Source organism: Amblyomma americanum, chromosome 1, assembly GCF_052857255.1.
Source record: "Amblyomma americanum isolate KBUSLIRL-KWMA chromosome 1, ASM5285725v1, whole genome shotgun sequence".
NCBI classification, from domain to species: Eukaryota; Metazoa; Arthropoda; class Arachnida; order Ixodida; family Ixodidae; genus Amblyomma; species Amblyomma americanum.
Genome location: NC_135497.1, coordinates 253,267,803 through 253,293,070, shown reverse-complemented (window position 1 = coordinate 253,293,070; position 25,268 = coordinate 253,267,803). Strand labels below are relative to the sequence as shown.

The window sequence follows — 25,268 nt, the reverse complement described above, 5'->3', positions numbered from 1 at the left end:
TGATATAGTAGGCTATGTATGTTCAAAACATAGCAAGCAAATTTTTTTTATCACATAATATAATTGAAGACTGTTTTGTCTTTCATGTGGCGCTGCAAAATTTGCAGAATTAGGGCAATTATAACTGTGTAAGCCACTTTTCATGTGCATTGGGCAGAATATTAAGTGACACATTAAGCCTGTAGTGTCAATGCAGTAAAAAGTGGTTATAACAAAGTCCAACAAAAACTCTATGCGTACCTCTTTGTTGTGCATGAACTTGATAAAAGTGCAGCCGAAGAGAGAATCTCACAGGCACACATGCATTGACCGTGCAGACATAGACTGTGCTCACCATGGTCATGCGCATACTCAGTTTTTTTGTGGATGCCATGTTGCTAGTAGCCTGCTCTGCAAAAATTGTGGTTTCTGTTGGAAAGTGTCAATGGGGCTGTGCTCCACTTGATGCATGCGCAGTAGCTAAGTTCATTGTATTACTTGTGAAATAATAAATGCAGTGAGCCTTAGAAGTTTGTTTACTGCAGTGTTTATAAGAATAGGCTTTTTAGTTGAAATTTTCCAGCTTAAAAATACATTTGTGAAGGGATATTATAAGATCATCAGATTTTGAGTCCGAGTGCTTCTTTGATATCTGTGCTTTGTGCCATTGTTGCCATGTAGTGTTCACCGAAGATCACAACTACCAGCATCCTGTGTAACAGCAGTGATGCCATGAAGCTTATGGTGAAATCCGGTCTACTGGTTGAAGTGTTTCTCCTTGTGCTTTTCAAGCAATCAGTATTTCAATGCTGGTGAAATTGTACTTTCTGAACGGAAGGTACATTAGCTGTACAAGGCTGAACTCGATTTGCTTTGCCAACATAATTTTGCCTGTATGATGGCCGTCAGTGGTTGTCACAGTTCCAGCACCAGCAGGTAATGGTTGAGGTGCGGGTGCATAGTCATAACTACTGCTTTGGCATCTTTAGGTTCATTATGAGCAGGTGCAGCAGTAGTTCACACTCCATTGTGAATTGATACTGAACATGTAAAGACAATGATTATTTTGGCCATAAAAAAAAAGGCCTGTTCTGAATTTCTGGAAGGTGAATATTGATTACATGCAGTGTAAGTTCACTTTTCCAATTGTGTATTTAGTGTGACGGAGAAAATGCGTGTAGCCCAGCTGTGCTTGCTCATAGCATTGCATTCCTTTGTGCAGATCGAATTGTTGTTCCAAGGTCGGCCCTTTCTAGTAGAGTAACAGAGGCAACATTACCAGCCTACTGGAGCCATGTGTACCTTGGAGGCTCAACAAAAGACAGTAGTTGGAGAGATGACATCGCCATTCCAATCCTCAAGTAAGGAAGAAGCGTTGCTCTGGTCCTTACTTAAAAGATGCTGAAGAAAGAAAGAGCACTCTATTTGGGCTAGACTTCTGCAGTGTGCTGCATGAGCTTTGTTTTGACACCACAGGCACCCCAGAAATAAGATGGGGTACTTTTGTGGCGTTTCTTCAGATTTCTCAGCCGCCGCGGTGGCTGAGTGGTTGCGGCGCTCGGCTGCTGGCCCGAAAGACGCGGGTTCAATCCCGGCCACGGCGGTCGAATTTCGATAGAGGCGAAATTCTTGAGGTCCGTGTACTGTGCGATGTCAGTGCACGTTAAAGAACCCCTGGTGGTCGAAATTTCTGTAGACCTTCACTACGGCGTCCCTCGTAGCCCGAGTCGCTTTGGGACGTTAACCCCCATAAACCTAAATCTTCAGATTTCTGTACAGAAGTCTGTCCAATACTTGTGTGATGTACATTTATTTCTTGAACTTAATAATCACGGTTACTATTTGACTTGGTTTTTCAGATTAGTCAGATTATAAACTTCTGCTCAAGGGAATGTGAATTGTTGAATTCAGTTTTAGGCAAATTAGATGGCTTTTGTGGCACATTAATACCATGGCAATGACATGGCATTAGTAGCATGACAGTTTGTTTTCCACTAGTGCCAAACACTGGGAAATGTGGTATCACCAGACACAAACTGCACAGGCTTGTAAATGGTGGTTTCCGGTGCTTGCTTCATTTTTAGGAACTAAATGTGGCAAAGCAGTCAGTAGTAAATTAATTTGGAGCCTAGCTAGTGGAAGATGATTCTGAATAATAATTTCATATTGGGTCATTCCATCTCAAATATTCCAGGTGTGGCACTAGCCATATTGATTTTGTCTGAAAAAATTCATGGCCTTTTGGTTTATGAGAAATAGTAGTGTAAATTTTAATTTGAGCCCACTTTATTAGAGCATCGAGTATATTTAAACTGGCTCTTTGTTTCTGTCAGTATTGTGCATTTTATTTTTTAAAGGCTTGCCCTTGATTCTGACTTCTTATAACGAACAAATTTTGAGTCCCATTCGAGTCCAAATTATCAAAGGATGACTGTACTGTGCAAAAATATTTTTCCTAAATACATTTTTTATTATTATTTTACCACCCTTTTAACACTGAGGGCAAAGTGAAGTTAGCCCATATTTATTGATTACCACTTTCTCATGAGAAATAGGTTCTTTAACTGCAAAAGCTTTTATGACTTGCTTTAATTAAGCTTTTATGAGGTATTGCTGTCACAGGCTGTTGGCACAAGCAACATCAAGCACTCTTTTTGTTTACGGATTGCTGAGGCTGGACGACATCGCCATCCACTTCCAGCCAGCTATGATAGAGACCATATTTCTTTTGACATCATCAGTTTTGAATCAGAGGGTGGGAAAAGATGTTTCATTTTCTTATGTCTTTTCCTGCTGAATAGATGTCAGCAGAGCTGTAAATAGCCTAACAGTTGAATATTTCTAGTAACAAAATTTGTTTGGGTTGGCCTCAGTGTCTCTTTAAGGGTTGCGTTGGGGCACAAAACAAGGCACTGGAAAGAAAATCTGAAGAACAGTATGTTTGCTGTACCATTGTGGTTTGCTTTTTTCCTTGTATGTATCTACTCAGGTATAGTAGTAAGGTGCAGTGAAATCGAAGCGAATTTTCTTTTTTGATTATGTTTATATATTTGCGAAACTGGTGGACAACTATTGCCATCTGGCATAGAAAGTACTAACCGAAACGAAAATGCCTTGAATGTGGCTCCATCTGTTACCTTTTGCTGATAACAAACTTTTTTTTTTTTTTCTGGCAGACAGTGATCTGCTGTCTTTTTCCACTTTGACCCTTTCATTGCTGAATTGTGAATCGTCGTCTTTGGAAGCAAACGTGCTAATTAAATTCTGGACAGGGCAACAATTTCTAGTTACTATAATAAATATTATAAATAGACAATAGTTTGCTCCATATTTCACAGCAGAGTATTGCTAAAATTGTGTAAATATAGAAAGTACAATTCTCAACTGCGCATGTGCGAACCAATTGAGTTTAGTTATTTTTTTTTCGTGCATTGTTTTGCTCCCCAGTTGCACACTTTAAAATGTGCTCAAGCTTGTTTTAAAGCAAATTTTGCCAATAGTATTTTGGCAATGTCCTATTTCCTGTGCGCAAAAAAAGGATGAATTTTTCCAGACAAATCCAAAATGGCCGTGTGCTACACCCAAGATGCTTGAGGTGGAATGAACCTGTATTTATCCATGATAGCGGATAATTAACGTATGTTTCATGCAGGTGGGTCTAATGAGTGTGCAGAACGCTCCCGAAACATATTCAATTAATTGCAAGACATGAAGTTGAGGTTTAAATCAGTCTTTGATGTAGAGGATGAAAGCTAAGTGTAACTGGAAGGCATCTCACATACATACTTTTGGCTATGGCTCATATTCTGTAGTGGCTTTCATACCACAGCCATCGCCCACACTTTTTACACCAAACAGTACGAAAACAGGAAATCCATTTGCTGAAGTGACTAGAAGATACTGCACCACCAATGCGCATGCATAGTACTGAGTGCTTGTTTGTTGTCAAGAAATGGCATATTGACCATTAGCATCTAGGGGCATGGCCACGGCTGCCAAGACATAGCAGCCTGCTCATCTCACTGGAAAATTTCTATGGCTCACTCGTTCTGCTTGTGTTTGGCCTTGTGCTCATAAGTAATGAAGGGCCTTCGAGGCTTTCTCTCAGCTTATCTCAACAAGGTGCGAACAGTAAAGTATTGCTGCTTTAGGTGAAATGAAGTATGCACCCTTTATCTTTTCTTATTTGGGCTCAGTGAGTGCCAATTAATCCTGGGGCAAAAAACTTGGCTAGGGAGTTGTGCTGAAACTCAACCCCCTTCCTTTGTTCCTTCTTGCCCTTTATGTCTTCCCCAGTGAAGTTTATTCACACCAAAGGCAGTCGCATGTCATTTGCTCTGTTGAACTTGCATGGCGCCTTCACACGAGCAAGCATTGCAGACATTCAAGAGTTGTAGTGGGCCTGACATCAAAGACAAGCTCACAAGATTTTTTATACTTTGCTGAATCTTACTACTGACTTCTTTATTTATTGAAAACCAAACTGTTAAATGAAGTTGGCCCTATTGTGTTAGGTTTTTCTGTTTGAACGTAAAATGCTATATTTAATGTTTTTGACACAGAGGCCCTTTTTGTGTGCAACTGCTACGCCCAGCGATGCTCACACTATACAAAATCGTATTCAGTGGGGAAGTATCTCGGTTGAAGTGATTGTGCCCATGTTGTGTGAGCATGCATCCAGTGATTTTTGGTGTGGTGTTCAAGCGTGCGAAGAGTGTCAGCTATAATAAACAGCAAGCATGCACGTATACCGTATTTGTGCGCATAATTTGCGCACTCTTAACTTATCACCCGAGCTTACAAAAAAAATTTTTTACTCTCATATTTTACGCACCGCGCTGCGCTAGACCACCATCATGCACGCGGGCTCTTCCCTATGGCTCTACCCAGTAGCATTCGGCTGTTCCGCGTGTTTGTTCGGAAGGCTTTTTGAATCTTTTGTGCACTGGGCGTTCATGGTGGTGTCAGGGGCCGCTGTTACAATCGCGGTGGCACCAGCGGCATCGCCACTCGGAACGGCCAGCAGCGCTTCCGGGGAGGATCGGCAGCTGATAGAAGAGCCAACATCACTGTTTGTTTGGCTGATGTATGTGACTCGACTGCCGGCTATGCTTTTCTTGGTGGCTTCGACGGCTTGTGTTTGGTTGTTCGGTCGTGTCTTGCGATGGGATATCACAACTATACGGCAAGTTTCAAACTGCTTGTCAGCGCCTTATCACGGTGCGGAGCGGCGAAGCCAGCAAGAATAACCACGTATGCACAAGTTTGCCCATAGACGACAATCGTTGTGTCGGAAAACTTGTGCGCATGTGGCTATTCTCGCTGGCTTCTCAGCTCCGCGCCGTGATAAGGCGCCGACAAGCAGTTTGGTCGACGCTCGCACGGTACTGTTAAAGAATTGTGTGGTGTGATAATTGATTTATTGATTCGCGGTTGCTTTCCCGGACGAAGTTGCGAAAGCAAACTTACAGAATCCGGAACTACCGAACAATTGGCTGGGCCGCAAGCGATGACGCTGTTTTAGTGTCTTATTCAGCTTCGTGCATGCACCTTCATGCCATCCCGCAGGGGGGGGTGCGTGGCCTTTCATTTAGAATGAACTTTTTTTCGGGGGGCAGCCAGCGTGGAGTGCGGGTCCGGGTGCTGATGTATACGCAGCAACAGACATACACTATACCTTTATTGCGCGTTATGACCTTTGTGGAGTTTTTTAAGTCGCGCTCGTGAAATCCCCGCGTAATTTGTGCACCTCCTTCTTGGAGCCCTAATTTCTGAATAAAAAGTGCGCAAATTATACGCGTAAATACGGTATGTGAGAATGCATGAGGTGCTGGCAGGCATGTGCACTGTAGAGGAATATACAGCTATCATAATGCGGTTTGAGGTGCCGGCTTTGAAATATAGATAAAGCACGTTTTGGCATTGTCATGAAATATTTTCTTGTGTTTCTTAAAAGCTAAATTTTTTCGTTGCTTTCTTTTTTTATTCTCTTCATTGCTGACAGGAAGCATGGACTGACACATTCCGTCCCATTCCACTCCCCGTGGAATGCTCGCTTAAGCCCACTTGAGATGCACATCATCAACAGTGCTCAAGTGCTGCTCTTCGTCATCACCAAGACTGCACGCTGTGTAGCAGAAATGCTGGTGGTTAGTGAGCCTTTTTCTAAGCATGAACTATCGGCTGTGATCCTTGCATGGAATTATTGCAGACACATACAAACATGCTTTACATCGCATATTGCACCATGTCCAAAGGTTTGTGATTGCACAGAAAATAGTGGGCAATGGACAACACCGCTGGCTCACCAAAATAATTTATAGTCGCTTGAATTGAGCTGTGACTAGTATTGGGGACGGGGAAAGCAGTGCATAGCAGCAAGCAACCACCAAGTGCTTCTTTACCAGTCCATCATTCTAGGGAGTGGTTGCACACAGCTGTTTTGCTTCTTGCATTCGTTTTTTGCTCAAATTGGCGCAAAATATGGTGATAGGGATTGCAGTGGTGCTGTCATTTCTACGTTTTGTTGAACTCCTGAATTATGGCTAGTGCACATGAAGCTTCTATCTCATGATTTTTGTTTTACTTTCATCAGTAAATTAGTTCATGTGGGTGAAGAAGAGCTTGCCGTGAACAGAGTACATGCTTTTTCACACTTTTGATGAGTTTTATTCCTTATCATACCAGCCTGCAAAGTAGGTTCCAACGACTTTGCCTCCTCTGCTTTCATTTATACTTGCTGTTGGGTCTTTTTGAATCATAAAGGCTGCATCATGCATTAGTTACATCCATTTTTAGCAAGTTCGTATTCTATTAGCTGCAGCACCGAGAAATTGAACTGCATTGCTTGTTTTTTTGCTTTTTTTCCATGGGCCTTTATTCATCGAGAGAGCATTCTAGATTAGGGAATCAAATGAGTGTTGTGAATAATTGCACTTTAAGACATGATTTCCAATTATAATCACCGTGTGTTTACAGGAGGTAGTCAGAGAACTGGATTGGGAAACGGAGCTAGTGGAGAATACCTTAGTAGTCTCCAATTTTATTCATGAAATTGCTTTGCTGGTTAACTCGAGGCCCGAGTCGAAAAGTATGATTGACGACCTAGACAGGCAAAGCAAAATGATGGTTGTAAAATTAATATATGTACAGAAAACTGAAGTAATGTTCAACGGTCTCAGTAGGAAGCAGCAGTTTATGTTCGGTAGCGAGGCACTGGAAGTGATAAGGGAATACATTTACTTAGGGCACGCAGTGACCGCAGAAGAATAAGAATGGGGTGGAGCACATTTGGCAGGTACTCTCAGATCATGAATGGCAGTTTACCAATAACCCTCAAGAGAAAAGTATATAACAACTGCACCTTACTAGTACTCACCTGTGGGGTAGAAATGGGGCGGCCAACGAGAAGGATTTAGCTTAAATTGAGGACAGTGCATCTATCTATTGAAAGGAAGATGTCAGGTGTGACGTTAAGTGACAGGACGAGAGCAGAATGGGTCAGGGAGCAAACACTAGTTAATGACATCCTACTTGAAATGAAGAGGAGAAAATGGGCTTGGGCAGGGCATGTAATGCGAGAGCAAGATATGCTGGTTATGGGTAACGGAGTGGCTTGTAATAGAGGGCAAGCATAGCAGGCGGCATTATAGTCAGGTGGGGTGGATGAGATTAAGAAGCTTGCAAGGTAAGGCGACTGCATCTGGCACAGGACAAGGGTAACTGGAGGGATATGGGAGAGGCCTTTGTTCTGCACTAGATGTAGTTAAACTAATGTACAACCTTTGTCCGTAAAGTTCCGAGACGAGTGGCTTGTAATAGAGGGCAAGCATAGCAGGCGGCATTATAGTCAGGTGGGGTGGATGAGATTAAGAAGCTTGCAAGGTAAGGCGACTGCATCTGGCACAGGACAAGGGTAACTGGAGGGATATGGGAGAGGCCTTTGTTCTGCACTAGATGTAGTTAAACTAATGTACAACCTTTGTCCGTAAAGTTCCGAGACTGAGTCCGTTAAAAAAAAAAAAACGCGTTTAACATTGAAATCATTTGTGCAGCATCCCTTCTAAATAGTCCCCCTTGCAGTCTATACACAGCTTCCAACGCTTCTTGAGGTCTTGGAAACAGTTGGAAAATGCTTCTTTTGGCAGGGCTGTCAGCTCCTTTGTCGTGGCGTCTTGAATGGCCTCCATGCTCCCTTTCCAGCAACCTTTTAGGGTTCTCTTCACACGATGAAACAGGAAAAAATTGCGTGGGGAGAGGTCAGGCGAGTATGGCGGATGGGAAGGTACAGTAATGCTGTGCTTGGCGAGAAATTTTGTTACGCTGAGAGCAGTGTGCGGCCTTGTGTTATCGTGGAGAGGGCTCCATTGTCCAGATGCCCAGAAGTCATGGCGACGGTGTCGCAGTGCATCACGCATTTAGCACGTGGATATAAAACTCCTGATTCACCTTCTGCCTTTGTGGGACGAACTCGTGGCGTATGACTCCTGTGGCATCGAAAAAAACTCAGTGTCGTCTGTTTTGGTCTTTTGTCGCCGCACCTTTCTCGACATCGGGGAGCTTGTGGACCACCATTCAGCGCTCTGCCTCTTTGTTTGAGGATCGTATTGAAAACACCATGTTTGTCTTCAGCAATGATGCTGTCGACGAATGCAGCATCCTTCTCTGCTTCGGAGAGCAAATCAGCGCTCACTGATGCCCGCGTGTCCATCTGGTCCTGTGTGAGGGAGTGCCGCACAAGTCTGGCATTCACCTTTCGTTTCCCCAAGTTCTCTCGCAAAATTTGGTGGCATGTTGTCTTACCAATTTTGAGAGCATCTGATAGCATGTGGACTGTAATGGTGCAGTCTTGCTGTACGATTTCTTGATCCGAGCCACGTTGTTTTCATTCCGTGAGGTTGAAGGGCGCTCCTGCCTTGTGTCATCTTCCACCGACGTTCTCCCCGAAACGAACCTTTTGGGCCACTTGAAAACTCGCGCCTGCGATAATGTCTCATTGCTGTAAGCATCACGAAGGAGCTCATACGTCTGTGCGGCTGTCTTGCCAAGCTTCACACAGAATTTTATGTTTACACGCTGTTCGAGGTGGACGTCCATCTCTCCACATTCACTCAGAGTAGAATGCGCTGATGACTAGCGACAGCATATTTTTCTACATGTAGTGCCATGTAGCAGCTGCCACAGCAATTAACATAAATAGCTCAGGTTAGTCCGAAAAGATGGTTCTGCACATACGCACCAACATTTGTTTTGGGGAATCATTTCTAGAGAAGAAAATAAATAAGTCCCGAAACTTTACGGACAAAGGTTGTAGATGATCATGGTGAAAGTCGTGCATTAACAGCTTGTGGTTCATGCAATGTTCAGAAGCCTGCTTTCTTTGCTGTACATAATAATAGAGGGCTTGCTTATTCAACTTTATTATTTCCTTTCCCCCCGTCCTCTTTTTTCTTAAGCCTCAGCAAGCTGAGGTACCATCTGGTCGTGGGTTCTTTTCAGAATTGTTGTTCTGGTCAACATTGCCAGGCATGCCTGGCCACATGTAACCCTGAGGCATGTGCAGCAGTGCAGGATTAACCGAGATCCTGCTGGGTGGTTCCAGATAAGATCAACCAAAGCGAGGCTGGTCAACCCCTTAAATTTACTTAACATTTTTATGTCATTGCCCGAAGGCAAGAATAAAGAGTTCTGCAATTGGTTTTTCCCCCAAAATTGTTTTCAAAGCACAGAAAATTTTTGGTCACAAAGAGGTGGAAAATTGAAAATTGGTTTTTGAGGAAAGGAAATGGCGCAGTACTGTCTCACATCTCGGTTGACAAGGCACTGTAAGGGAAGGGATAAAGGAAAGGAGGGAGTGAAAGAAGAAAGAGGTGCCATAGTGGAGGGCTCCGGAATAATTTTGACCACCTGGGGATTTTTTAACTTGCACTGACATTGCACAAAGATGTGGAGTGCTCCGCTTACCCATCCCGCTGTTTTGGCCAACTTTGGTTACGACTAAATTAAAATAACAACAGGTATTTTAAATTTTTTATGGTTAAACTATGGATCCTTTAGTCAGCACTTTATTTTTGTCTGTTTCAAGAGCTCAGTCTTTTTTCAGAAATTTGGCAAACTTGGCCAAGGTAACGTTTTTTTTTGTCTTCTTTGATGGTCTGTATTTCCAGAAAAGGTGCATACCAGAGCGACAGTAATTATACATTGTGTTCTAGACAAGCGTGCCTATCGACGTGAACAAAGTCATGTTTATATGGCTTACAGATAACGAGATGTGGTTGCACAAAATAAAAAAAAACGGAACAACAGAAACTTCTGACGCCAATTTAAAAAAAAAAACATTTTTTATATGTCTACATATTCTTCTGTGTACCAACGTTCATAATTGTCAAAAAGATGTTGCATTATGTCGCACTGTAGCAGTTCCAGCCTCTCCTTGCGCAAGGCTCGGCACACCACACAGCTCTGAGCAGTTTACGACGTGTGAAATGAGTACCCATTTTCTTGTTTTGGCATGTTATGGTACATGGGGCTTAATGTCCTGAAGCTGCGCATGGGCTGTGGAGACACCTTAGTGGAGGACTCGCGAATAATTTCAATCATCGGTGCTTCTTTTCTGTGCACTGACATTGCAGAGCACACAGGCTTTTTTGGGATTTAGCTACCACCAACATGTGGCTGGTATTCGTCTCACTACTTCGATTGCACAGAGAAATTAAAAGTTACAGCACTTCGCGGTTTCAACAGAGACGCATCTGTAGTCGCAATGCATCGGTCAATATCACTGATTACTTCATCAGAGGGCATATAAATATTGCCAGTCGACTCTGTATTCCATAAAGATATTTCACTGGAGAAGTACCAAAAGCACGGGTACCAGAAGTAGTCCTTGACTTTCACAGAGTTGTCAGAACGTTGTCTAGGTCAATCACTCTGCGAAGCACTTGCTCAGAACTATGCTTTGTCTCTATGAGGCACACATGAATAGAGGAGCAAGAGCAAAATACCACTACAGTGTGTCAGCCGTCAAGCTGATCTGCGACTGAAGTGAATGTTGATGATCGCCAGGGAGGATTCACCCATGAGAGATAAAATCCTGTAGTGCTATAGTGTTATGCAGGGGGAGTATCCAAGTGCGCTAAAGGAAAAGACTGGAATTAGGAACCAAAGACCTACCTGTCATGAGCATTGCACTAAGAGGTCAATGCTGCGTGTCACCCGTACATCCAAAGTACGAGAACGTTCCAGCCTGTCCTTGAAATTGTATTTTCCTCACTCTTAACCGCAGCCTGCGTACTTATTACGCGCTTTTAGTGGCTTTATTTCAGGCAGGCTTCAAATTATTGCATCTACAGTTTTAGTTCTTTGCAATATTTTGCTCATTTAGCTGCCTATTTACTGTCTTAGCATTGCCCGCTTTCTACACTAGTCGCACTCAATGGGCCTCCTCACACCTCCACGGTGTGCCGAGCCTTGTGCAAGGCTCTCATTGGAGGGGCTGAAACTGCTATAGTGACAACATTATGCTACATGTTTTTGATGATTATGAACGTTTGTATGCAGAAGGCATGGACTAAGTTTAAAAGATGTCAGAATTTTTTGTTCTGTTTTTTTTGTGACCATATCTCGTTATCCGTATAAACATTACCTTGTTCATTTTGATAGGCATGCTTATGTAGAACACAATATATAATTATGTCAGCTCTGGTACACACATTTCCTGAGATACAGGCCATCAAAGTATTCAAAAAAACATTACTGGGCCAAGCTTGACAAATTTTAGAAAAATGACTGAGCTCTTGAAACAGACAAAAAAAAAGGCACAAAAATAGCAAGCTACAGACTCAAGTATTCGTAGTGCCACTCGAAAAAAATTTCAGGTGCCTGTTATTTTAATTTATTCATAACCAAAGTTGGCCAAGTCGGCAGAGCATGTAAGCGCAGCACTCCACCTGTTCGGGATCAAAAATTCTCTGTGCTTTGAAAATAATTTGGGAGGCAAAACCTTTGCAAAACTCTTTATTCTAGTCATCAGGCAAGGACATATAAAATACCAAGTAAATTTAAGAGGTGACCAGCCACCCTTTGGTTGATATCATTTGGAACCACCCTGCCTTGTTTGTCACGGGAAGCTGGTGTTCCATAGACGGTTGTTAACACAGCAATGTCTACTTTTCCGCAGGTTAGGGGAATTTCCTAGGCAACTCCAGAGTTGCACCTTACAAATGGAGCAGCATTTCACTTCATGCAGTCCGGAAAATTTTTCCCTGCATGCAATCTTAGGCATAGTGAGACCAACTTACATGGGACTGAAAAAACTGCCGGAAAACCATATGTATTCGCTACATTTTGCAAATTGTGGGACACCCTGTGTATGCAGGGCACCACTTCTGGATCCACCTCTTTGGTATGGCTTTTTTTCTGACGTGGCATGCTCTTCATTTTCTGTAACACCATCTTAGCCGTGGCAATTTCAGCCGACTATGGGAACCCAGCTTTCTTTAACCTGCTGACTGGATTGTTAAAACTGACCTACACCAGTGTATGCAAGGCTTCGCTAAGGCACCTTGCAAACAGAACGAAACAGTGACCCTTTTTGCCATATTTGAACGGGTGGAGTCATATAGTAACAGATCCTTTTGTGATTGCCCCTCCACCCATTCAAAGTGAAGAAGCAATACCTCACAGTGGCAGTAGTGCTATGAGGAAAGCCATGTGCTCCCCTATCTAATATCTCGCTCTTGGAGGTAACACCAGGCTTTGAGTATACTTACTTGTATATTACTTACTGTAAATTACATTTTGCTGCAAGATTTGCATGCTTGCCTGAAAAAAAATGCTGTTGATATGAATTTGATGTGCAATAAGTGACATTGATTTCATACGAATGTGTGTGTGCAGCATTGTTCTGTTCTGTGAACAGTCCTTTATTTCTAAGGTTGAAGTAGCCAATTGAGTTGGAAATCTAATTGGGTTGCTTCTTTCAACAGGCCGTGCATTACGTTGGCTTGGGCTGCAACGTCATCCTTTGTATTCAGTACCTGGAAAGTGACGTGGTCATTGATGGGGAAAAGGTAATTTTTTTTTTTTTATTAGAGTGCACTGTTCAAACACATCCTGTGGTTGTGCCATATTGGGCTTGACTTAAAAGGATTGCCAGGTGTGAAATTCGAAACCAGCAGGACTTAATTGTGGGATGCATTTTGCAAGCAAGTGGTACTTATTATCATTTGGTTTTGCTGCAGCTCTCCGAACTGGCAGTGAAAGACTACAACCGTGGACGAATGTACCTTTCGGACTTGGCAACACGAGCTGGTGTTCCTGTGTTCAGTGACATCAGCGAGGCTGTGTTGTGTGCTGCACAAAGGTGCCACTGAGGCTGCTGGCCATGACAATACTTGTTGATGTCCAAAATAAGGCTCTTTCATGTTTCACTCTTTTAAATTTTGACAGTGCTGTCAGAATTGCAGTTTGTTTGCCTTGAATGTCTTGTAAATGTGCTCACGGTGAAGAAGTGAAACTGAAAACCACCATGGTAGTGTAAATATGAACAGCATGTTGAAATCTGTATAGTCATTTGTACAGTGTCATTCATGCAATTCAGACAAGAAGACATTACAATCATCCTCATAATAAAGTGCATTTAACAGTGTCCTTTCATGTGTTATTCTACAGTTAGCTGTGGCCCGCCTCTCCTATTCACCTTTGACTCTCAGTCAGGTAGCCCAATAAGGCTAGGGCTACCATGTCACTGCTTGTATAACTGGCTGGTCTGCTTATTGGTTCATTGTAGCAAAGTTTTCACGTTCACGTTTTATTTGGGGTTAATGACATGTCTTAGCTTGCACCACTTGGCAGCAAAAATGTGGGCAGGAGTTTTTGTGAAAGCTTTATTTCTATTGCTAACCACACCAGCTCTGACCAAAATGCAAGTGATGCAAAGATATGCTTGAGTAGTGGAGCACTACATACGTGCTTGGTATTGCTTGGTATACTGCCAGTCGCTATAAATATCATTCTCGTGTAATGCGTCACCATGCATTACCTTACATATTACTGTAACATAATACATGCTTGCAAGGATTCCATTATTTATCATCTTGCTTGTGTACAGTGTGACATTTTGCTGCATACACTAAGCAGCTAAATTGAATGTGTGCTACTAATGAACTGGCAGAGTGGGCGAATACTACTACTCTTAGATTACACTGTAGGCAATGCAATTGATGGCAGTATAAATCCTTTTTAACTGAATGTTTCTCAGGTACTAGGTGGACTTGTTTGATGTTAACAGTAAGCTGCTCATGTGTATTGCAGCTTGTGATGAAGGCTACACAATGGTTGAAACAAATTTCTTGACCACTTTCAATGTAGGAACAGGTGAATGCATTTGGAACGATTTTACTTGATACTGATATGCAGGCTTCTCAAAGATTGATTTTGTCATTGACAGACAAATACTACAATCTAGGGCACCAAGTGAAACAAATAGTTGACACATTAAAATAGCTGAAAGGAGGATTTGATACTTGTAAACAAAAGCAGAGACCCGTCGAAATTGCATGCAAGATCAAATTGCACTGTACTGTGCACTACTGTAGAAAATCAACCTTGCAGTGCCCGACGTATTGCATGTGACACACACACAGTGCTATTTTTCTGTAGCGAAAGCTCCACTTCTCGAGTACAAACCTTGAAGGACGTTACAGCGCAGGTATGACCTTGAAGTGGCCTCAATAAAATATGGAAGGAAATTTTGGTTTAGGTGGGAATCTAACCCGGGCCTCTGACATACGAGACAGGGACGCTTCCACTCTGCCATGACTGTTCGACTCTTGGAAGTGAATGAAGGCACGTCTTGTGAATGCGCAGGTGTCTAAAAAACGTATCTTCGAGATATGTACTGAGGCTTGCATGAATAATTTAATTATGTGCATGTAAATTACAGGTATCCCAATTAAGCGAGTAGCGAAGTATGTTTCCGGTGAATTCCCTTCGTGCATTGCGTGCAGTCGTAGCGCCATCATATGGCACCCACTGAAACCTCAACACGCAATGTACACTGATGGTCCAGCAGATCGCGCTTCTAGTGAATGCACAGATGTCTTAGAAGCATATCTTCGAGTTATGTACTGAGGCGTTCATGAATAATTTAATTATGAGCATGTCAATTACAGATGTTCCAATTAATCGAGTAGCGAAGTTGTCCGGAATGCACTCAATGTTACAGACATCAAGCCATGTCTAGTTGCCCGAAGCATCACAGCTTTCGCTCTCTAACCAGGTTCAACAGTAGTTAAACCAGAGCTAATTTTTTTTCTATCTGGGATGCAAAAGCACATTAAGTCCCAAGAATATTGTGCAAACCGCATTTTCCAACAGACTTCCCGAAGCACCTTCGCAGTATCAGGTGCTGCACATGGAAATTTTGCTGCAAGGTCACATACTGCACAGACTAACCCTCACACTAATACCTGTGCTACACGGGCGTTCCGAATGCCTTCCAAACGAATGTCATTCAACTCGACTGCCAAACCTGCACTGCTACATGACGTTTTTGAACTGCATTCGGTTCACATGACATTCGAGTCGACGGAGCTCCGCAGAGACATTCGAGATTTTGGAATGCCTTTGAGGCGCAAGCACGACTACTCTCTACCGCAGCGTCTTGGCGCCATAGGTGGCAGCATAAGTTTTGAAGAGCAAATACATTCGTTAAACGGTGAAATTCTAAATACTATTTATATACACTACACGGATCTTTTCCAGAAGTTTTGGTAGCAAGCAAATATTTACCGCATACTCTGGAACCCATCATAGGAAAGAAAGGCAGCCATTTTGGCCTGGTGCCAGTTTTTTCACTTTGTGCTGTTGCTTTTGCTGTGTTTTGTCTTTTTATTTTGTGTGCGTCTGTGTGTACATTTTAAGTGAGCTTTTTTTTTTATTCAGTGAAGTTTATTGCACTTTTTTGTTTTTTGCGACACACGCAGGAGATAGAGCCCAATGTAGCCAACAGACTGCACACAAAAAATGGCAGGGCTATGGGCTTGGGCCTCTGTTAGAACATAGGCGTTCAGTAATGAATAAATAGTAAAATTTATTAGAAATGACATATTACTTTTAAAAGTAGCAAATTTATAGCGCACTGTAACTATACAAATTAATTGTTGCTGCTATATTTGTTTCAAACAAAACTTGACGGCAGCAGTGCCACTGTAGCTTGGCAGCAGAATACTGAAGCTTTCGAATGCTTTTTGAATAGTCGTGTAGCACCGTGCGGGTCCGTCCAGTCCGAATGCCATTCGAAGTTTCGAATGCCGTTCGACTCGAATGTCATTTCAACGTACTCGTGTAGCACAGGTATAAGACTGCTTTTAACTGTTCAGTGTTTGATATTGATTTGCTGAGTATACAGGAATTTTTTTTTACGTCTCTACAGCTATAAACAGCCAAATGCTACAAGTTCACAATTCTCAGAGAATGTGTCATGTCTGGGTATTACAGGGTTACACAAGCATATACTAGTCTCAAATATGCTGAGCAAATGAAAATGCCATTACTTAGTGAAATACCTTTTTTATGTGCCTACAAAGCATGGCTTGTGCTTGAATGTGTAATAAAGCGTTGTAATGTTATATTCACTTCCCACAACAAATGAGTGACCAAATCCTCTCATTCAAGAGACTGGCATGCATGCTTAGCCGCACAGTACATCTGAACCTACAGAGGTAAAGTGTGGACTTGGGTTAATCGGTATGTGACGCCATTTCTCTTGTCCTGTCTTCGTTCTGTTTCACTCTTTCCACTTACTGTCATGCTCACAGGCACTGCAGACCAGCAGTAAACATGTTTTGTTTTCTTTTGAAAGCCTTGCCACCATTGATGTTCACTAAATGGCAACATGCAGACTCTAATTCAATTTTCAAAGCACCAGAGATTTTACCGGATGTGCGCCTTAATATGATCCAAGACTAGGTATGGTTTGCTTCATAGATATCTATGCATACAAACAGCATTTGGAACCCTTTCTGTGTGGAAGCATTGCTATAAACATTACCACAATATAAAATATGGTTGAAAGGCACTGATTTGTTTATTCAACCATGCAGTCTCCAACTGGCTGTATGGTTGGAAACATTAGTTACCGATAATGTGCTGGTTTACAGATAGTGTAAAATCACACCCGCCATGGTGGCTCATTGGTTAAGCCGCTGTGTCTACTGAGCCGGAGTACACGGGTAAGAGCCCGACCGCGACGGCCGCGTTTCGATGGAGGCGAAATGCAAAAGGCGCCTGTGTACTGTGCGATGTCACTGCACATTAAAGATCCCCAGGTGGTCGAAATTATACCGGACTACAGCACCTCTTTCCTCCTTTATCCCTTCCCTTATGGCGCGGTTCGGGTGTCCACCGAGATATGCGAGACAGTTACTGCGTCATTTCCTTTCCTCAAAACCAATTTGCAGTTTATGAAACCACATCAGTCGGGTTATCAGGGCACTACAAAAAAAGGTCAGAATTATCCGAAAGTTAAATGGCCCTTTAAAGTATCAAAAATTGTTTAAAAAAATAGTCAGTGGTCGTCTGCTTGTGAGTGGAAGCTATGGACGGTTTTTGGCAGTTCTGCTTTATTGTGCGCACACTGTTGAGAGTGCCAAGCAGAACAGATCTAAAATGTTAAGTGCTTCCGCGGCCCTTCACGGTGCGACGCGGCAGCACCTTCATATGCGGTGGCATCTATGCACGATCGGCAAACAGCATGTGATGAACGCGCAGTTTCGGTGCACAGGAAGCATCGCGCGGGACGGGAACGAGCGGAACGCAAATTTCGCAAGAACGGCGAGAGACCTGAAAAATGAAGAGCAGTGACGCGGTAATCGGTGTACGAAATGGCGCGCAGCTGGGCATGGCTTACTAATGCACGGCCAATAGCTGCTATCGCCATGGGCTAGTATTGTGAAGCTCGGAAGACGCGGCGATGGAGATCCCACCCAATCGTCGTCACGCCTGCCGGTGCACACATGTCGGATTAAGCGCGCGACCATTGTCCCCCCGCGGGGATGACTCTCCGAACTTGGGAGGCATGCTGGGAGGACTGGGGGGCCTCACTCATAAGATCGCCGTCAGCCGCGGGCAGCATACGTCATGGACCAACACCACATGAGCGTTGACCGTGAGTGGGGTCGTGCGGAGACCCAGGGGGCATGCGGGCCTCGAATTCTCTTGCGGAATAAAGTTTTGCCACCACCACTAACTATATGTGCCTCTCAAATCGGGCTTGAGTGAGATTTGAACGCTCACTTGCCGTTTGAGTTACGACCGGTGAATTTTCAACTGACGCGGCGCCGCTAACCTGACGTATGCGTCCTCGATCGCCGTTCTTTCGCGCACCGGGAGCGTTGGAGCAAGACAAGTTTCAATCGAGTGAGTACGAATAACCATTCAACCGAAATTTTGAAATTTGTTTAAATTAACCGAAATGCAAATTATTCGATATGGCGAGTCTAAGTACTGTATTTTCAATTCTGAACAGCGATTATTTGGTACAAAGAGTCGATTATTAAAAGAATCTGGTATTATCCAAAAGTAGAGTAACAGTTGATAAACCAGTAAAAAATACCATTAGCCTCCATACGAACATTCCAATTTCGAAATTCCCACTGGTATATTTGGAAACAATTGAAGGCTCCAAATGGAATGACGTCCAAAATGTTAGCAGAATGATTTGTTATTCTAGTTGGATGATCTATTATTTGTTCTAACCCAAAAGTAAGGCAGGTCTGAACAAATTCGCTATCAAGATTATTTTTTGAGAGAGTGTATGCAAGATCAGACCAAATTATGGAAGGGAAATTGAAGTCACCGAAAAATAAAATCGGAGTGTTTGGATAGAGGATTGTTAATCTGTTCAAAGCGTCATGAAGCAGAGCACTAAATGAAGAGTCATGGTTAGGAGGCCGTTAACAAACTCCGATAAGAACTCGAGGGTAAGACTGATAGCAGCAAAGCCAGACCATTTCCAAAGGGCTTGAAATGTTTACCTGCGAACAATGTAACGAGCAGTCAGTGGCTATTAGGACTCCGCCACCTCGCATGCCTCTGCGATCTGATCGGAAAATATCAAAGTTAGGAAGAGAGGGTAATATTTCGACGTCGTAGATAGCAGATGTAAGCCAGGTTTCAGTTAATAAAAGAACATTAGCGAAGCGTGATTCAACTAAACTGCATAAAGCATCTCGTTTGGGAACGACACTGCGGATATTACAAATAGGAAAGATAATTGAAAACGGGGAGCCTGTTTTGAACTGTGTTTCTGACGAAGTGATTGCTATAGGTAAGCTGTTCAACTACGGTGTTACTGACGTAATCGAAAGTGTACGTTTGTTTCCGGATGTCATTCTGTCATGTCTTATTTTAAAAGTGAGTCCCTGACCTTCACCATAATCATAAAGGCCCTTCCGTGCAAGGCGGGTCTTTATCTTTAAAGTGAGCGAATGCGACAATGATAGGGCGGTTTTTACCAGGACGAAATGAGCCAAGGCGATGGGCGCGCTCAATGCTTCGAGGTTCAATTGATAGATTTAGATACTGGTCGCAGTGATAGATCTTTTTTTTTTCGGAATCTTGCCAGGACTCCTTACTTGCATCTTTCAGACCGTAAAAAACTAGGTTGTTTCTTCTTCCTCGATCTTGCGCATTGTCCAACCGGGCAGTCATTTTTGCAATTTCAGCCTTGAATTCGACTGTTGTGGAGTTAATATATTCTACTTCCAATTGTATCGAAGAGAAGGAGGCGCAATCTGCTTCGATTTTCGAGAGGCGGTTGTTCACTTCAGTGAAGGCTTTCTCATGGTCAAATAGTGATACTTTTATAGATTTCAGCTCTGCAAGCACGTTTGACTGTCCGGTCTGAACTTCTTCAATAGCATTCAGTAGATCGGATGCCGAGGGATCAATGTGATTAGGGCCTGGATTGGCCTCAATATCGCCAGCTTTTAAAAGCAAGTTGAAAATCACACCGTGGGCTCGGCAGCACGAATAGAAAGCGATTGCCTGTGCGTTTAGCATATAGGGAATGGCAATTGCTCACCTGCACAAGCAAGACAGGAAAATTCCCCCATTAAGTGTGGCCCATCGTTTCGGTGCCGCCGAGCCCACTGAAGGGCGCATTGCTGGAAAGGGGATTTATGATGGCATTCTGAGGGGGTGATAACATGGTCACGAGGCAGGTTTCCCGGTTTCGTGTTGGTAGCCAGGGCGATCCATCGAGGCGGAGGGGGCGTAACTGCGCACGCGGGGATGCGCGTTCGGCAGATGCGTTGGGTGCGAGGCAACAGCGGTCCTTCCAGGAGTGCACCGATGTCCAACAGTGATGATTCAGGGCTGGTAGATCGGCACGGCAGCAGAGTTCGAAGGGCGTTGGGACGTGGCATGGCTCGTGGGGTTGAACCTGGAGGTCAATGCACCACAGACCTAGGAGCTGCACAATAATAATAATAATAATTGGTTTTTGGGGAAAGGAAATGGCGCAGTATCTATCTCATATATCGTTGGACACCTGAACCGCGCCGTAAGGGAAGGGATAAAGGAGGGAGTGAAAGAAGAAAGGAAGAGAGAGGTGCCGTAGTGGAGGGCTCCGGAATAATTTCGACCACCTGGGAATCTTTAACGTGCACTGACATCGCACAGCACACGGGCGCCTTAGCGTTTTTCCTCCATAAAAACGCAGCCGCCGCGGTCGGGTTCAAACCCGGGAACTCCGGATCAGTAGTCGAGCGCCCTAACCACTGAGCCACCGCGGCGGGGCAGGAGCTGCACAAGCAAGACAGGAAAATTCCACCGTAAGTGTGGCCCATCGTTTCGCTGCCGCCGAGCCCACTGAAGGGCGCATTGCTGGAAAGGGACTTTATGATGGCGTTCTGAGGTGGTGATAACATGGTCACGAGGCAGGTTTCCCGATTTCGTATTGGTAGCCAGGGCGATCCATCGAGGCGGAGGGGGCGTAACTGCGCACGCGGGGATGCGCGTTCGGCAGATGCATTGGGTGCGAGGCAACAGCGGTCCTCCCAGGAGCGCACCGATGTCCTACAGTGATGATTCAGGGCTGGTAGATCGGCACGGCAGCAGAGTTCGAAGAAGGGCGTTGGGACGTGGCATGGCTCGTGGGGTTGAACCTGGAGGTCAATGCACCACAGACCTAGGAGCTGCACAAGCAAGACAGGAAAATTCCACCGGTAAGTGTGGCCCATCGTTTCGCTGCCGCCGAGCCCACTGAAGGGCGCATTGCTGGAAAGGGGCTTTATGATGGCGTTCTGAGGTGGTGATAACATGGTCACGAGGCAGGTTTCCCGGTTTCGTATTGGTAGCCAGGGCGATCCATCGAGGCGGAGGGGGCGTAACTGCGTACGCGGGGATGCGCATTCGGCAGATGCGTTGGGTGAGTGGCAACAGCGGTCTTCCCAGGAGTGCACCGATGTCCTACAGTGATGATTCAGGGCTGGTAGATCGCTACGGCAGCAGAGTTCGAAGAAGGGCGTTGGGACGTGGCATGGCTCGTGGGATTCAACCTGGAGGTCAATGCACCACAGACCTAGGAGCTGCACAAGCAAGACAGGAAAATCCACCGTAAGTGTGACCCATCGTTTCGCTGCCGCCGAGCCCACTGAATGGCGCATTGCTGGAAAGGGGCTTTATGATGGCGTTCTGAGGTGGTGATAACATGGTCACGAGGCAGGTTTCCCGGTTTCGTATTGGTAGCCAGGGCGATCCATCGAGGCGGAGGGGGCGTAACTGCGTACGCGGGGATGCGCGTTCGGCAGATGCATTGGGTGCGAGGCAACAGCGGTCCTCCCAGGAGCGCACCGATGTCCTACAGTGATGATTCAGGGCTGGTAGATCGGCACGGCAGCAGAGTTCGAAGAAGGGCGTTGGGACGTGGCATGGCTCGTGGGGTTGAACCTGGAGGTCAATGCACCACAGACCTAGGAGCTGCACAAGCAAGACAGGAAAATTCCACCGGTAAGTGTGGCCCATCGTTTCGCTGCCGCCGAGCCCACTGAATGGCGCATTGCTGGAAACGGGCTTTATGATGGCGTTCTGAGGTGGTGATAACATGGTCACGAGGCAGGTTTCCCGGTTTCGTATTGGTAGCCAGGGCGATCCATCGAGGCGGAGGGGGCGTAACTGCGTACGCGGGGATGCGCATTCGGCAGATGCGTTGGGTGAGTGGCAACAGCGGTCTTCCCAGGAGTGCACCGATGTCCTACAGTGATGATTCAGGGCTGGTAGATCGCTACGGCAGCAGAGTTCGAAGAAGGGCGTTGGGACGTGGCAAGGCTCGTGGGATTCAACCTGGAGGTCAATGCACCACAGACCTAGGAGCTGCACAAGCAAGACAGGAAAATCCACCGTAAGTGTGGCCCATCGTTTCGCTGCCGCCGAGCCCACTGAATGGCGCATTGCTGGAAAGGGGCTTTATGATGGCGTTCTGAGGTGGTGATAACATGGTCACGAGGCAGGTTTCCCGGTTTCGTATTGGTAGCCAGGGCGATCCATCGAGGCGGAGGGGGCGTAACTGCGCACGCGGGGATGCGCATTCGGCAGATGCGTTGGGTGCGAGGCAACAGCGGTCCTCCCAGGAGTGCACCGATGTCCTACAGTGATGATTCAGGGCTGGTAGATCGATACGGCAGCTGAGTTCGAAGAAGGGCGTCGGGACGTGGCATGGCTCGTGGGGTTGAACCTGGAGGTCAATGCACCACAGGCCTAGGAGCTGCACAAGCAAGACAGGAAAATCCACCGTAAGTGTGGCCCATCGTTTCGCTGCCGCCGAGCCCACTGAATGGCGCATTGCTGGAAAGGGGCTTTATGATGGCGTTCTGAGGTGGTGATAACATGGTCACGAGGCAGGTTTCCCGGTTTCGTATTGGTAGCCAGGGCGATCCATCGAGGCGGAGGGGGCGTAACTGCGTACGCGGGGATGCGCGTTCGGCAGATGCATTGGGTGCGAGGCAACAGCGGTCCTCCCAGGAGCGCACCGATGTCCTACAGTGATGATTCAGGGCTGGTAGATCGGCACGGCAGCAGAGTTCGAAGAAGGGCGTTGGGACGTGGCATGGCTCGTGGGGTTGAACCTGGAGGTCAATGCACCACAGACCTAGGAGCTGCACAAGCAAGACAGGAAAATTCCACCGGTAAGTGTGGCCCATCGTTTCGCTGCCGCCGAGCCCACTGAAGGGCGCATTGCTGGAAAGGGGCTTTATGATGGCGTTCTGAGGTGGTGATAACATGGTCACGAGGCAGGTTTCCCGGTTTCGTATTGGTAGCCAGGGCGATCCATCGAGGCGGAGGGGGCGTAACTGCGTACGCGGGGATGCGCATTCGGCAGATGCGTTGGGTGAGTGGCAACAGCGGTCTTCCCAGGAGTGCACCGATGTCCTACAGTGATGATTCAGGGCTGGTAGATCGCTACGGCAGCAGAGTTCGAAGAAGGGCGTTGGGACGTGGCAAGGCTCGTAGGATTCAACCTGGAGGTCAATGCACCACAGACCTAGGAGCTGCACAAGCAAGACAGGAAAATTCCACCGGTAAGTGTGGCCCATCGTTTCGCTGCCGCCGAGCCCACTGAATGGCGCATTGCTGGAAAGGGGCTTTATGATGGCGTTCTGAGGTGGTGATAACATGGTCACGAGGCAGGTTTCCCGGTTTCGTATTGGTAGCCAGGGCGATCCATCGAGGCGGAGGGGGCGTAACTGCGCACGCGGGGATGCGCATTCGGCAGATGCGTTGGGTGCGAGGCAACAGCGGTCCTCCCAGGAGTGCACCGATGTCCTACAGTGATGATTCAGGGCTGGTAGATCGATACGGCAGCTGAGTTCGAAGAAGGGCGTCGGGACGTGGCATGGCTCGTGGGGTTCAACCTGGAGGTCAATGCACCACAGGCCTAGGAGCTGCACAAGCAAGACAGAAAAATCCACCGTAAGTGTGGCCCATCGTTTCGCTGCCGCCGAGCCCACTGAATGGCGCATTGCTGGAAAGGGGCTTTATGATGGCGTTCTGAGGTGGTGATAACATGGTCACGAGGCAGGTTTCCCGGTTTCGTATTGGTAGCCAGGGCGATCCATCGAGGCGGAGGGGGCGTAACTGCGCACGCGGGGATGCGCATTCGGCAGATGCGTTGGGTGCGAGGCAACAGCGGTCCTCCCAGGAGTGCACCGATGTCCTACAGTGATGATTCAGGGCTGGTAGATCGATACGGCAGCTGAGTTCGAAGAAGGGCGTCGGGACGTGGCATGGCTCGTGGGGTTGAACCTGGAGGTCAATGCACCACAGGCCTAGGAGCTGCACAAGCAAGACAGGAAAATTCCACCGGTAAGTGTGGCCCGTCGTTCCGCTGCCGCCGAGCCCACTGAATGGCGCATTGCTGGAAAGGGGCTTTATGATGGCGTTCTGAGGGGGTGATAACATGGTCACGAGACAGGTTTCCCGGTTTCGTGTTGGTAGCCAGGGCGATCCATCGGGCGATCCATAAAACCGATAAAAGAAGTTTGCGACCAAAATAAACGCTTTCAAGAGATCTCCTACCGTCAGAATTCAATCTTACCTACGATACGCTTAAAAGAGGCCTTTAGAAGATAGGATATCCACACTCTCAAGACTACTTACATGCGATAGAAGTTTTGGCGGGAAATGCATATAATTTCAGCTGGCTTTTTGGGCTTGGGTATACGGGGGCAGAAGTCTGGTTCTGTGGAATGCTTGCGGCTGTTTAGGCTTTGCGTTTTTCTCAGTGGGTAGTTGCCTGTCTCGTCGCTGTTCCATGTTCGCAAGTAACTGTTGCCACAACTCTGCCGTGTTTCAGCAGCGGATCCCTCGTCTCTCGTCCGGCTTCTGAGCTGTACGGCGTTCATATGCACTGTTCGCCAAAAATTTGAAGCGCACAAACAGACGAGGACGAAGAAAGAAGTCGTGCGTATCACGTCTTCTTGCTTCGTCCTCGTCTGTTTGTACGCTTCAAGTTTTTAAAATATCTCACCAACATGCCAACGACCACTTTGCTGCACTGCTTGCGCCATCGTGGGCTCGTCCTAGCTGCTCTTCGCGCCACAGCTCGTCCTGCGGCGATCTTCGCTCGAACCTTCGCGTACGTGCCTCGAGCCCTATATCTGCCACGCTGCCTGGTTACACCGGCGGTTCCTTTGTCCCTGTTGCTGTTTCCTCGCTGCACGGCGGCCATTGCGCGTTCTTCCCTTCGCGCCACCGCTGCGTATCCAGCGGACCCTCCGTCGCGGTTC

At 46.0% G+C, this 25,268-nt stretch overlaps 1 protein-coding gene across 21 annotated transcripts in view; it reads left to right on the top strand.

Annotated features, from left to right (window-relative positions):
* Nucleotides 1-14,716, top strand: part of raw (NDT-like domain-containing protein raw) — a 255,641-nt gene extending 240,925 nt beyond the window's left edge. For all 21 annotated transcript variants that reach the window (XM_077648990.1, XM_077648987.1, XM_077648998.1 and 18 more), the window contains 4 exons: nt 1,202-1,340; nt 5,984-6,128; nt 12,966-13,049; nt 13,221-14,716. In XM_077648990.1, the coding sequence (XP_077505116.1) occupies nt 1,202-1,340; nt 5,984-6,128; nt 12,966-13,049; nt 13,221-13,352 (500 nt within the window). In that variant the 3' untranslated portion in view covers nt 13,353-14,716. The remainder of the gene's footprint in view (nt 1-1,201; nt 1,341-5,983; nt 6,129-12,965; nt 13,050-13,220) is intronic.
* The last annotated feature ends 10,552 nt before the right edge of the window (nt 14,717-25,268 follow it).